At 60.0% G+C, this 13,045-nt stretch overlaps 1 protein-coding gene across 4 annotated transcripts in view; it reads left to right on the forward strand.

The window, feature by feature from the left end:
* The window catches only part of TBC1D2B (TBC1 domain family member 2B), a 61,477-nt gene that overhangs the window by 35,150 nt on the left and 13,282 nt on the right, over positions 1 to 13,045 (forward strand). For all 4 annotated transcript variants that reach the window (XM_032391940.1, XM_032391941.1, XM_032391943.1 and 1 more), the window contains 6 exons: positions 621 to 784; positions 3,280 to 3,512; positions 4,100 to 4,489; positions 8,405 to 8,515; positions 9,412 to 9,596; positions 11,822 to 12,316. In XM_032391940.1, the coding sequence (XP_032247831.1) occupies positions 621 to 784; positions 3,280 to 3,512; positions 4,100 to 4,489; positions 8,405 to 8,515; positions 9,412 to 9,596; positions 11,822 to 12,316 (1,578 nt within the window). The remainder of the gene's footprint in view (positions 1 to 620; positions 785 to 3,279; positions 3,513 to 4,099; positions 4,490 to 8,404; positions 8,516 to 9,411; positions 9,597 to 11,821; positions 12,317 to 13,045) is intronic.

Here is a 13,045-nt window from a genome sequence, read left to right on the forward strand (position 1 = left end):
CGGCCTCGGTGACCACTGTTCCCGCAAAGGTTTGAAACACTGTCAGGTTGCACACATCATCGTCCCATTTTCTTTCTTCATTCAGCGGCGGATGCGGAGCGGGGGACGGAGCGGGGCGCAGTCCACTGCACGGGGGCTGTGGCTGGCGTGTTCACGGGGCAGGACTGTGTCTCGGGCTCGGTGGCTCCCGTGCTGGAGTCCTGGCCGGCGCACGGTGGGCTCTGGTGACGTGTGAATGGACAGATTCCCTTACATGGCGCCGTGGTGCCTGATCAGTCACATCTGTTCCCCCATCGACGGCTGCTCGGCCGCCACGTTCTCCTGGGTCCCGCGTGAACGGCACGGCGGTGGGCACTCTCCTCCATGTCTCGTGCCCACACCCGGGAGGTCGTTTGGGACACGCAGGGTCTTGGGGTGGGGCCCCCTCCACCTGAACTGGTGTTGCCGATGGCCCCCCATGTGACTCCCGCCCGCAGCGCGAACCAGCGTCCCTCTCCACTCCCTCCCTGACATTCGACATTCGATGTTACTGTGTCTGTTAATTTTTGCTAGTCCTGTATATGTGAAGTTATGTTTTATTTTACAGCATTTTAAATAACTCGTTTCGTTTCTCCTAACAGAAATTCAATGTCATCTTTCCGTCCTGGGAGAGGACATGGTGACAGTCGGAAGAGTGTGTTTTATACCAATGAAGAGTGGGAGCTCTTAGACCCAAACCCTAAGGACCTGGAGGAGTCCATGGCGCAGGAGGAGAGGAAGAAGCCGGTCCCCGAAGGAAACAAAGGTACGGACGTGGTTCCTGCCGCCGTCCTGCTGTCCGCGGCCCCCGCGGTACCAGGCTTTTTCTGGAAGCAGGAGGCGTGGGGGATGAACCCAGAGGGCAGTGTGAGATGAGGCGTTACAAGAAACGACCGTCCAGCCCGTGGCTCATAAGCTTTTTCGGGAGATAGAGCATCTAGAAGTCACAGTGCTCTTCACAGATGTATAGATTTTTGAAAAACCTTTCTATTTACAGAAATCGGGAACGTATGTAAAGTAGAACGTGCAGGGTCATGGATTCCGGTGTAGCCTCAAGCAGCTCCCACGGTTTCAAACTTAGGGCCGCTCTCCTCCTCCAGGCCTCCACCCCTTCCTGCGTTCCGTGTCGGTGGGGTTGTTTTAAAGTAGATTCTAGACATCGATCCATTACATCTGAATTTTTTATTTCGTACGTATCTCTAGGAGATAACGACTCACGTTAAAGCCTCATGGCGGCTTCGTTATTCTACCTAGAAACAGCGGCAATAAATCTAATAATCGAAGCCCCCTCTGGTTCCGTGGCTGTGTGCTCACGCCCCGCTCACGTGAGCGCTGATAAGGTCTGCAGGCGAGTTTCCTTGCTCATCTGCATTGGCCTCTTTGCCTCTGAAAAGCTCCCCATCCTTGTCTTCCCTTTTACTTGGCGTGAGTGTGGCCAAGACAGTCTCTGCGCTGAGGATTTCCCACGCTCTGGAGTCCGGGTCCCTTCTTGCTCCTCGTGTGCCCCGTGGGTGGTCATGGGCGAAGGCCTGCCCAGATGCAGGGCTGACTTAATCAGACGAGGACGCTCTGTGTCAGGGCCTGGGGCTGTGTGCCCTCTGGCACCAGGGCTGGAACCACGTCGTGTCTGGTCCCCGCTGGTTTTGGGGAGGATCAGGGTTCAGGAGTCGTCAGCCCGACCCCGTCTGTATGGCCACTCCTGATGCTCGTCTGGGGATCCACGAGGGAGTATTGATGTTTTAATGTAAAAGGACAGTAATTTTGAAATTCTGCCTTGTGCTCGATTGGAGCACGGGCTGATAGGAGGAGGCAGGATCGTAGGAAATCTATCAGGAGGGCAAGTACTTACTAAAGGAAGTACTTCTGTCCCCCGGGAGGAGGGCCTTGACTGGCTCTGCAGGGGAGCTTGCCTGCGTTCTCAGGGCTGTAGCGTGGGACCCGCAGTCCCACGTGACGCGGGTCTGCGGGTCTGGCGTGCTGCACTCCCCGGTGAGGGCCCGCGGGAGCACCTCCTGAGCAAGGGGCACTTGGGTTCTGGAGGAGGAACTGCGAGCTCGGTCAGGAAGGAAGGGTCTGCGAGGCTGAGCGGCTCGCGTGGGCCGGAAACTCCCTGGGCCAGACAACGCAGCCCCCCGTGGGGTCTGCGGACTCTGATAGCGTGGGGTCGTGGACCCTTCCTGTACCAGCCACAAGCGTCAGCCCCCCAGCTTGTCCCTGTCACGCAGGGGGCGCGAACTGCTCTCCCTTCTCTCTGTTCCCCTGCGTTTAAGTGCACAAAGTCCCCCCCGCATCTGTCAGAAATGTGAAGGCGATGGGTTTTCACAGTGAACATAGCCACGTAGGCAGCACTTACTTCAAGAAATAGGAACGGGCCAGCCCTGTCCCCCGGCCCCGCCAGTCACGCACCCCTCCCAGGGCAGCCACTGTCCCCACTTAAGAGCTGGGAGTCACCTGTTCTGCAGCTTCATGGAATCCATATACTGTGTTCTAGTTCCCGTTGCCTCCTCGTAGTTTGAGTATAAATCTGAATCCATCCGTATTAACATTTATTTGGACCCATCAGTATTTTAAAGGCCCATTTTTAAGGAAGAGAATGTAGTCATGCTTTGAAACACTTGTTCACAGTGAAGAAGACGTACGTTTAGGGTGGGGCTTGGTTTTGTTTTCTTACTGAGAACAGATGAGCGAAGGGAGCCAAGGGTCCCTGTGTCTGTGAGTCCCGCCCGGGAGCCTGCTGTCTGACTGCAAGCAGCGCCCTGGGGAAGAGGCTCCGTGTTTCTGGGACGCTGTGGGCACTTGGAACCACTGTGCTCTTCCTCGGCCTGTGTCTCTGTCCCCTTTGGTCCTGAAAGTGGCCGAAATGGGAAATTGGGGAAGAGACCTGAGCTTCTGGAAAAGAGACGGCATCCCAGACGAGTCTTGAGCGAGGTGTCCTGCGGCCTTGTCCTAAATTCCTCATCTGTTCCAGCACACTCCGCCCATTTTCCCGCGTCCTAAGGCAGACGTTGAACAATCACATCCTGAACGTTTTCTTGAAAAGGGACCACGTGACGAGTCTCATAAGGAAGGATCCAGGGCGGGGGGATCATCTTTGAGTCGGGGCTCGGTTTTCGTCAAGAGCGAGCCAGGGCCCAGAGGCGTCCCCACTCCTGCCCGTGCTCTCTGCGCGGTGAATGCAGAACTTCCCCGAGGATGGCGGGTGGGAGTTTCCAGAAGGATGACTTGTCCTGCACTTAGAAAACAAGTTTTGTTTTTATGTAGGAGTAACTGGCTCAGGATTTCCCTTTGATTTTGGACGTATTCCCTACAAAGGAAAGCGCCCTTTGAAAGACATGATCGGATCGTACAAAAACCGCCACGTCAGCGGTGACCCTTCGGCGGAGGGGGCACAGAGTGCTGGCGCCGTCAGCAAGCCCGCGTCCGAGATGCAGCTGCAGGTCCAGACCCAACAGGAAGAGCTGGACCGGCTGAAGAAAGACCTGTCCAGCCAGAAGGTAACCGTCCTTCTCACCCGCGTGCGACCCCCTGCAGCCAGCCGGCCGCGGGAGCACAGCCGGGGCCTCTGGGTGTCTTCGTCCCCAGAAGGGCTTTTCCCCGAAGCTTTGATGGAGGCGCCCGCGCCCCACTAGGTCACTTCTTCAGGGACGTTTGGATCTCCAGGGGGCGTGGGGACGCCGCCAGTGGGTCAGGGGAGGGTCTCGGCCACTGTGCCCACTCCCACCCCAGCGCGGCATCGGCCGAGTCCATGAACAGGAGGGAAAGGAGTTCCCACGTGGTGTCCGTTTCCCTCTGAGACCGAGGACGCCCCGTCACTGGGCAGGTCGGAGCTGACGTTGGGGCTCCTGTTCTGTGCACGGATGTGCGTGTGACGGGCCCGCGGCGGACGGCACCATGCGCATCCACGGTTTCCTGCTTCCTAGCATTGTTCTCTGCAGACGGGCTTGACGGAGTGCATGTTTCTTCCTCTCGCCTCCGAGACCCTGCAGGGGGAAGTCAGTGTGCGCGTGTCTCGGCCCCGCGCTGCCCCGGGTCGTGTTGTCACCGTCTCTGCTTCTCTCCTCCCCGCCTCCCCCTGCGGCAGGAGTTGGTGCGGTTGCTGCAGCACACGGTCCGGTCCTCCCAGTACGACAAGTACTTCGCCAGCAGCCGGCTGTCTGCGGGCGTCCCGAAGGACACGCTTGACCTTCTGCACCGCAAGGACGACCAGATCCTGGGCCTCAGCAGCCAGCTGGAGCGGCTCTCCCTGGAGAGAGAGAGTTTGCAGCAGGAAGCCAGGACGCTCAAGAGCAAGGTGGGCGAGCTCAGCGAGCAGCTGGGGATGCTGGTGGAGACCATCCAGGCCAAGGACGAGGTCATCATGAAGCTCTCGCGCCAGCTCAGCGAGGGCGCGGACCACACCCCCTCTGCTGCAGGGGTGCCCGGCTCCCCCACGCCCCCCAGCAGGGAGCACCTGGAGCTGGACAGGCTGAAAGTAAGTGGGGCGTGGGCTCGGCGGGGTGCAGACAGCGTTGCAGGCGGCCCCTCGATGCGTCCAGGGCTCCGGGCCTCGGCAGACGGAGCAGATGTAGCAGGACTTGTAGGCAAACTGTGGGTAGTTCGCTAAGAAGCGTCCTTGGAAAACCAAAGTGTGAGTCCAGCGATGCCGTTGCTCAGAGTGGTTCTGGAACTTTCCCTCCCTTGCTCTCAGGCAGCTGAGACTCCCCTTTCTGCTCTGCACCCCTAGAGCTTTGTTACCCCATGTAGCCCAGGGGGCCCCGTTTGCCCCCGCACATGAGTGTCCGGGCCAGCACCGCACGCGCGGCCTGCCTCAGCCCCCTGGGGGTAGGGGGAGCCGAGGGAGCATCGTTCCCAACGGCTGGTTTGGGGTTGGCTCCCAGGCAGGCTTGCTCAGAGTCGGGGCCCCTGCGCCCAGGCTGGGAGGGTCCTGGCGCTGAGGACAGGGGCTGCTTCCTGAACTCATGACTGTCCAGGTTATAACTGAGGTGGGGAAGGGCCGTGCCACTGGCCATGAGGCCGCAGAGAGACGCTGAGTGTGGCCCAGCCCACCCCAGGCGGGTCTGTGCCCCAGGCCCCACCCAGCCCTAACATGCTCCTCGCCCGGCTGCCCTCTTTGCGTAAATACCTGGGCACCAGGGGTGTTTGGCTCCCAAGGGCAGGTTATCCTTGAAGGCAAAGATTTGCCACGTGGAGATGATTAGTAAGCACCAGCTGCGTGCCCAGCAGTAGCTCTCCGGCTTGTCAGTGGGGAACTGAGTAGGGGGCGGGGGGTCTCAGAGTTTGGAACAGAGGTGAACACTGGGCTGACAGCAGCATCGTCGGGACGTGCACGTGGCCTCCGCAGTCTACGACCAGTTCTCAGTGACGCGTGTGCACGTGTGAGTCCAGAAGGGTGACAGCAACGAAGCTTCCCACCCCGTTCCTCTGTGATTCGACCACAAACACAGCGGTGGTTGCACAAACCGTCGTGGTTGGTGTGGCTGGTAAGACTCAGCTCTGCTCGCATTCGCAGTCGAGAGCGCGCCCGACCTGGACGTCACCGCATCGGCGATGCGCGTTTGACCGCGGCTTACTTAACGTCAGCTGAAACTGATATTTGGCGAGCATGCCTGTTTTGCGGTGTTTGTTTGCAGGCCTCGTGAGCGAGCTCGGCAGGGACGTGCGGGAGCTGAACCAGGGCGTGTGCGGGAGCGAGCGGCTTGTCTCTGGTCCACGCAGCTCCCTGTGGAGACGGCAGATAGACTCGATCAGGATTAGACTTCCCCTCCTTATTCACCCTTTAGATCTTGTGGCAAGATGGGTAGGGTGGTTTTGAATCATTTGGTGATTTCATGACTGTTTTCCTCCAACATTTCTCAACAGTTTTTGAGGTCTGTGGCTCTGAAATCCCGCCGTGGTCAGGTGACGTGGGACAGAGCTCATGGAGGAGGTGGCTGTTCAGGGCCCGGCGCGTGGCTGTGGGCTCCAAGTGGGCCGACCGGCCGCCCCGAGGTTTCTGTCGCCGCCAGCACCAGACGCCCGCTCCCACCACAGGCTCCTGCGGCGGCTCCGCAGGAATTGAAAGCAGGCTCGCGGGCGGGGGCTGCAGACGGAGTGGGGTTTGCCGCGTGTGTCCTCGCTGCCCCCCACTCCCCGCAGCTGCACGGTTTCCATACTGATTTCTTGCCTTGACCCTGAATTCAGAACACCCCCGCGGGGGGACACTGTGTTACTGGGGGGGGGTCTCGTCCGTCACTGTCACAACCCACTATCTCCGACTCTGGTCAGCGTGTGTGGCCTGTTTGGAATTTGCTGACACTTCTCGTTGGCTCCGGGACAGGGTCACTTTCTGTTTCTGGGGTATTTTGAGGAAGGAACACACATTGGTTGTAGGATTTTACCAGCTTAAGTACTTTACTGTTTTTGTACTTCCTTCCCGGCCTTTCCGTGGCTCTGTGATTCTTCCTTGCTTGGCGTAGGTGGCCCTCTGCTTCACTGGGCATGGTCGGGGCTGCCGTCGGGGCGCCGTCCCCACCTACCTGTGTGGCTGGTCTTCCTGAGACTTGCTCTCTGGTGCGGGCCTCCACGCCGGCAGCTTTTCCTCGTCTGGACTCTGGGTGCGCTCAGCCGCGTGCCAGGCTTTGCACTGTGCTGGGAGCGCAAGGCCTCTCCGGGAGTGCCCGGCGTGGTTAGCACGAAACACCGCGTCACGACCATAGGGAGCACGGGGAGGAGCTCAGGCCCACCCGGCTTTGCTGCTCGCGAACCCCACCTGGGGGTCGGGACCCTTCCTGCCCCAGTGTGTTCATGTGTGAACCAGCCCTCCCGTTGCGGGGTCTCACGGGGTCTGGCGGGGGTCTCACGGGGTCTCGCGGGGGTCTCATGAGGTCTAGCGCTTGTAGGGGCTCCACTTGCGTGCTCGTCGTCGCCAGCCTAGGGAGACCCCTCACGATGAGCAGTCACATGGAACATAACGGGAGGAGGACCCGCTTGCTCTGCTCTCCCGCCATCACCCAGCCGCCCGCGGCCCCGCCCTCCTTTCGTCGGCCTGCTTCTCGTTACGTGTGTTGGCGCTGCCAGAGAGCTTTCAGTCGCCGGGAGAGGGGAGGACGGAGAGCGGGGGGTCCAGGCTGCCGTGGGGCTGGGCTTGGGTGTGTCGCAGGCCTGTCGTGACGTGCAGTCCTGCTGACACGGGAGGCGTGAGCGTGTCCGTTGGGCGTGGTCAGTGGCCCAGAGCCTGGTGGCCGGGCTCTCAGGGGAGACACGCTCTCAGGGATGGCGGCCCGAGGGCTCTCACTCGCGGAGCCGTCAGGAGTCTCACGCGGACCCTGTAGCCTGTAGCGCAAGCTTCACAAGTGTTAGCGACCGAAGGGGCCGTGGAAACGTTACAGTCCCTCTACGTTTTAGGGTGATTGTGGGCCCCCGTCCCCACGGTGGCGTCCAGCCTGGAGACGGGGACGTGTCTCGAGGAACGGCCGTGGCCTCCGTCCCGTGAGGGGTGGACGCTCCCGGCCGGTCCAGGAATTGCCCGGTGACCCGGGGACCAGCGCAGCCCTGGGAACCCCGCAGAGCGGAGGGCGCACGTGGGTAGAGGACTGCGCTTGGCCGCCGAGTGCGTTTGTCCCAGACGCTTGCCCTCCTCGCGGGCTTTCACGGGCCGCAGCCGATCGTGTCCCCGCACTTGGCAGAACTTGTCTCCGGCCCGTGAGGCCGTCCTACGTCACATGGCAGGTGCAGCAGACGTTAACAGCTGGTGAATTTTAGGCAAATGGCGTATCCAGTTCCTTGTACTTTTCTGTCAGCTTTTCCAGAGTTCGAAATGTTGTTTTTTTTTTTTAAAGATTATACTTATTTATTAGAGAGACAGTGAGAGAGGGAACACAGCAGGGGGAGTGGGAGAGGGAGAAGCAGGCTTCCCGTGGAGCAGGGAGCCCGATGCGGGCCTCGATCCCAGGACCCTGGGACCATGACCTGAGCCGAAGGCAGACGCTTAACCACTGAGCCGCTGTTTCAACACACAAACGGGAGGAACGTGCTTCCTGGAGCGCGTTGTCCACTACAGGTGGCGGGTGGGGTTCTGTAGTCGAGCGCCGTGTGTGCGCGAGGCCTTCGCTCCACCCTGAGTGACTGACGGCGAGAACCCCCAGAAGACGTGTTGTTTCTCGAGCTACAGAAGAAACGATCACGAGGGTTTGTGCCACATCAGTGAGTGCGGGGACGTGACACTGGGCAGCGTGAGGATGTAATTCTGCGTGTTCCTTCAGCGCCCCAAGGCTGGCGGCGGAGACCATCAGGAAGTGCCCGGCGGTCGGTTCTTGAAGCTCGCGCTAACTTGGGCTCTTTGCAGAGACGGTGATATATTAACAGAGAGAGAGACCGGTGTGAACTGATGGCTTTTTTTCCCCAACAGGATAACCTACAGGGGTACAAAACCCAGAATAAGTTCCTAAATAAGGAGATTTTGGAGCTCTCAGCACTGCGGAGAAACGCGGAAAGGAGGGAGCGGGACCTGATGGCCAAGGTGGGTCAGGGTGCGGCTCTGTTTCCCGGTGGCCGGGGACGCCGAAGCCTTTAGAAGTGGGCACATCGTAAACCAGCCCTGCCCCCACACTGGGGGCGTGAGGTCACTGAACCCAAAACACAGGGTGCAGAGCGCTGCGTACTCAGTGCTGCCGTGTCTGAGATGGAAGCGGGTAGAGGTGCCCCAATGTGTCGTCATCCGCACGCATCACGGGGTTTACGGAAAACCGTTCACTCTGACGCTCAGGTTCCCCAAACGAAGGGTGTTTGGATTATGATCTTGTTCCGTTGAGTTGTGTGGACCGGTTTCCCCTCCATAAACGGGGACGCTGGGAACCTGTCGGCTGCCTGTCTGTCGGCATTGTGGCTGGAACGGCAGCACCGGCACGGCTGCCGTCACCCGGTGGTGTCCGATGGCGCTCACGGTCCCCGCTGTGTGTGCTCCGTGTTCCCCTGGAACCCAGCTCCCCGCGTCCTCCCGGACCTGCGTCCGCGTGGCCCCAGGGTGTGTCTGATGAGGCGGCAGACGGGAGCTGGTCCCGGGGCACGGCGTCCTGGGAAATGTCAGTGCCGCGTGGGCGCCTGCTCACAGCCCACGTGCCGGGTGACACTCAGCATGACCGCAGGGACGGCCACGCGGTCCTGTTCCTGCCGCTGCCTTCAGCCATGAGGGAGTGATGTGGGTGTCGCTGGGCCAGCGCCCCGGCAGGAGGGGGCCCGGGGCAGCCACTGCGGACGCGGCAGGTGGCCTGGGGCGACGTGAATCTGCTGTCCTGCGTACGGTCCCCGCTCACTTCCCCGTAGCCGGGGCTTGTCGTTCGTCGGCTGCTCGAGGCGCCAAGGGCTGCCGATGCTGCGTCCCGGTTGGGACGGAGGTGACCTCCCTGTTCTCTATAGTATTCCAGCCTGGAAGCCAAGTTGTGCCAAATAGAAAGCAAGTACCTGATCCTGCTGCAAGAGATGAAGACGCCGGTTTGCTCGGAAGAACAGGGGCCTTCTCGCGACGTCATAGCTCAGCTGCTGGAGGACGCCCTGCAGGTCGAGGGCCCGGAGCAGGCGTTCGTGAAGCCTCATCTTGTCAGGTAAGGGCACCGGTGACTGTCATGGGCGGTGGGACCCGTTTCAACGACGGTTGTCGCTCACAGAGGACAGGACGCAAGTGCGTGTCCCATTGCACGCCCATCATAAGAACGGATGCTCTCGGCGTTCTTGCCGTCATAAGCGTGCGGCAGAGCCAGGCTCAGGCCAGGTCGTTGAGTCCAGGACCTCCCTCCCGAGCGCGTCGGGGTCCACGGTTCCAGCCTCAGCTCCAGTCCTGCTGGGAGCCAGTCCCCCAGAGAGTAGGAGCCCCGTCCTGGGACACAGCTGCTCCCACTGTGGTTCAAGAGCAGAGGGGCCCCCGCGTGGGGAGAAGGCTTGGCTAGCCCGGCACAGTGGCTCGGCGCCACCCGAGGGTCTGACCCACGCCGTGGATGCACACACTCCAGCAGGACCTGCCGTGTCAGCTCGCAGCACGTGAGCCTCGCCCCTGTTGAAGAGCGCTGCCTGAGGCCCGCGTGCCAGGAGCTGCGGCAAGGGCCCTACCCGCTGGCACATGTTGAGCGCTCCGTGGACGGGGAGGGACACACAGCCCCCGAGTCGTGGGGACAGGACCCCATCCTGGGCGGCTGGCTTCCACGCTGCGCTCTCCGCAGGGCTGCGGGGCTGAGGGCTGCTCGTGAGGGCCTGTCTTCCTCCCGCGGGCACCTCTGGGCTCGTTCTGTTCATGTTTCCAAACCTCGTGTGTAAGCAGAACGACGACTGTGCGTATCGATTTCTGACTCATTGTGGAAAATTTCAAGCCCGCAGAGTAGAGTCACGTGACGCCCCCCCAGGCGACCCTTGTGTAATTGCTGTCAGTCTGGTTGCACCTTCTCCTCCCCGTCCCCAGGGATTTTTCTGGAATACTTTACAGCAAATGCCAGACATCGTGTCCTCCCGTCTTACGATGCTTCAGTGTGCGTTTCTAAGTCCTCACTGGAGACACCTTCTAAGACACGAATCCCATCGTACTCGCAACCTTTCAGCGTTACCTCGTGAAATCTTCCAGGTGGATCCGTGTGGCCCCCGAGCTGCGTTTCGCGGGCCTCATGCCCCCTTCACTGTCGGAGGCACCCAAACCTCGGTGTCTCTGCTCCTTTCCCTCATGGTGGACACGCAGGGTCCTTCCACGTCCCCTTGTGACAGATGAGGCACGGTGAACATAGGGATTTGTGCTTCCACGTGTCCGTGGGGGGGCTTCTCCAGGGTGTAGACGAGAAGCGGGATCCCCGGCCTGCAGGGAACACGTCTCTCCAGCCCCAGTAGGCTGGCACAGGTCCCACCCTCGGCAGCAGGTGCAAAAGGCCCTGTGTCGGTCTGACCTCACAGGTCGTCACAGATGTGGCCGCTTACACACCACCCGTGTGCTGTGTGAGCTTGTGCGGGCCGGCTGGCCGGCGGGCCTCCCTGGATATTCCAGGTGTCACGGGCACCGTGTGTCCTCACGCACTCGAGCTGTTCCCTGGGGTTGTAGAGTGAGGGCTCTGTTTCCACACCAGCAGTTGGGGTGGTCTTCCCTGCTTCTGGAGGCCAGAGGCCTCCTCCTCCCTTCCTCAGCCAGCAGCAGGGGCCCCGTGGTCCACACGCCGTGGTCCACACACCCGTGGTCTGCACGCCCGTGGTCCACACGCCCGCGGTCCTGCCCTGCTTCTCCACCATGAAGGGCCCTGTGTGTCCGCTGGCCCCCGACGGTCCGGGGTAGCCTCCCTGTCCCAGCTGAGTCAGCGTGACGCCATACGATGTGGCCAGCCACAGGTGTGAGGAGCCATGGCTGGACGTCCTTGGGGCCACAGTCCTGCCTCCCACACCCACGTTGTCTTCGTTCCTAACGTCTACGCAAATACTCTTTCCCTCGCCTTTCCACGTTTTAAAATGACGTTTTCGAAACACGGAAGTTACGTACACAGATGCGTTTGATGTGTAAACACACGTTCACGTGGCCAGTTTACCAGGCGCATTTCTTTCTTCCGTGGTTTTCACACGTGGGGCTTTAAACCATTTGGAATCTATTTTTATTCTAGTATCAAGAGATGGAATTTCATTTCCTCCCACTGAGCTAGCCACTCGTCCTGCCCCGCCTGTTGAGAAGTTTCTTCTTCCCTCACCGAGCTCCAGCGCCTGGTCCCAGATCAAAGGGCCACGTATGCGTGGGCCAACGTGTTTTTCTGTTTGGTTGGTGTTTTTGTCAGAATCCTGTCATTCAATTTTCCTTTGTTTTTCTCAACAGTGAATATGATATCTATGGATTTAAGACCGTCCCAGAGGATGACGAGGAGGAGAAGCTGGTGGCCAAGGTCCGAGCGCTGGACCTGAAGACCCTGTATCTCACAGAAAACCAGGAGGTGTCCACCGGCGTCAAGTGGGAAAACTACTTTGCGAGCACGATGAACAGGGAGATGGTGTGCTCCCCGGAGCTGAAGAACCTGATCCGGGCAGGCATCCCCCACGAGCACCGTTCCAAGGTGTGGAAATGGTGCGTGGACCTCCACACCAGGAAGTTCAAGGACAGCACCGAGCCTGGGTACTTCCAGACGCTGCTCCGGAAGGCGCTGGAGAAACAGAACCCGGCCTCCAAGCAGATCGAGCTGGACCTGTTGCGGACTCTGCCCACCAACAAGCATTACTCCTGCCCCACCTCAGAGGGCATCCAGAAGCTCCGCAACGTCCTGCTGGCCTTCTCCTGGAGGAACCCGGATATCGGCTACTGCCAGGGTCTGAACAGGTGAGTCTGAGCAGGTGGGTGCCCGGCCTGGCCGCGCCCCTGTCTGCCTGACCGTCCCCTCCCCTCCTGCCTAGCTGAGGAAGGCCAGCATCGTTGGGCAGGGTTGCCGTCAGGTAGGCTTAATTATGCGACGTCCCCTGTTCTGGAGTAATTGAGAGAAACAGACATGCTTTCAGAACGTATCAAGAACGCCAAACGGGCGCCTGGCTGGCTTTCGGTGGAGCGCGCGACTGTTGATCTCGGGGTTGTGAGTTTGAGCCCCACGTTGAGTGTAGAGACTACTTAAAAGTAAAATCTTTAAAAACACCACCACCACCATCAAATGTTATCTGAAACAACTAGGTTTTTTCATTTTGATTTCTTACTACTCTTGTCACGTTCCGGTTTTGACCAGAAGTTTGATGCCATTATAACTTTATATAACTTGGTGTTTATAACGCATGAGGCGGACAGTGGTGGCTGCTCCTTGTTTATACTGGATCTTCGGGAATCAGGGAGCTGCCCCACCTGGCTCTGCAGCTGGCCGAACCCGGGCCCTTTTGGACCCGAGTCTTTCTGCAAGTGTCACGAGCGCTTCCGTAGACGGGGGACTCTGGACAGCCTGTCACCTTTCGTGATGACCCAGGCTGCTCATTCGGAGCCGGGCCAGGGGGACGAGGCCCCAGGAGGCCCCGGGGTCTGTGCGGCACGGACTGCGCGTGGCTGCTTGGTGCCCACGTGTCAGGCCCA

Source organism: Phoca vitulina, unplaced genomic scaffold (genome assembly GCF_004348235.1).
Source record: "Phoca vitulina isolate PV1807 unplaced genomic scaffold, GSC_HSeal_1.0 scaffold65, whole genome shotgun sequence".
Taxonomy (NCBI): Eukaryota; Metazoa; Chordata; class Mammalia; order Carnivora; family Phocidae; genus Phoca; species Phoca vitulina.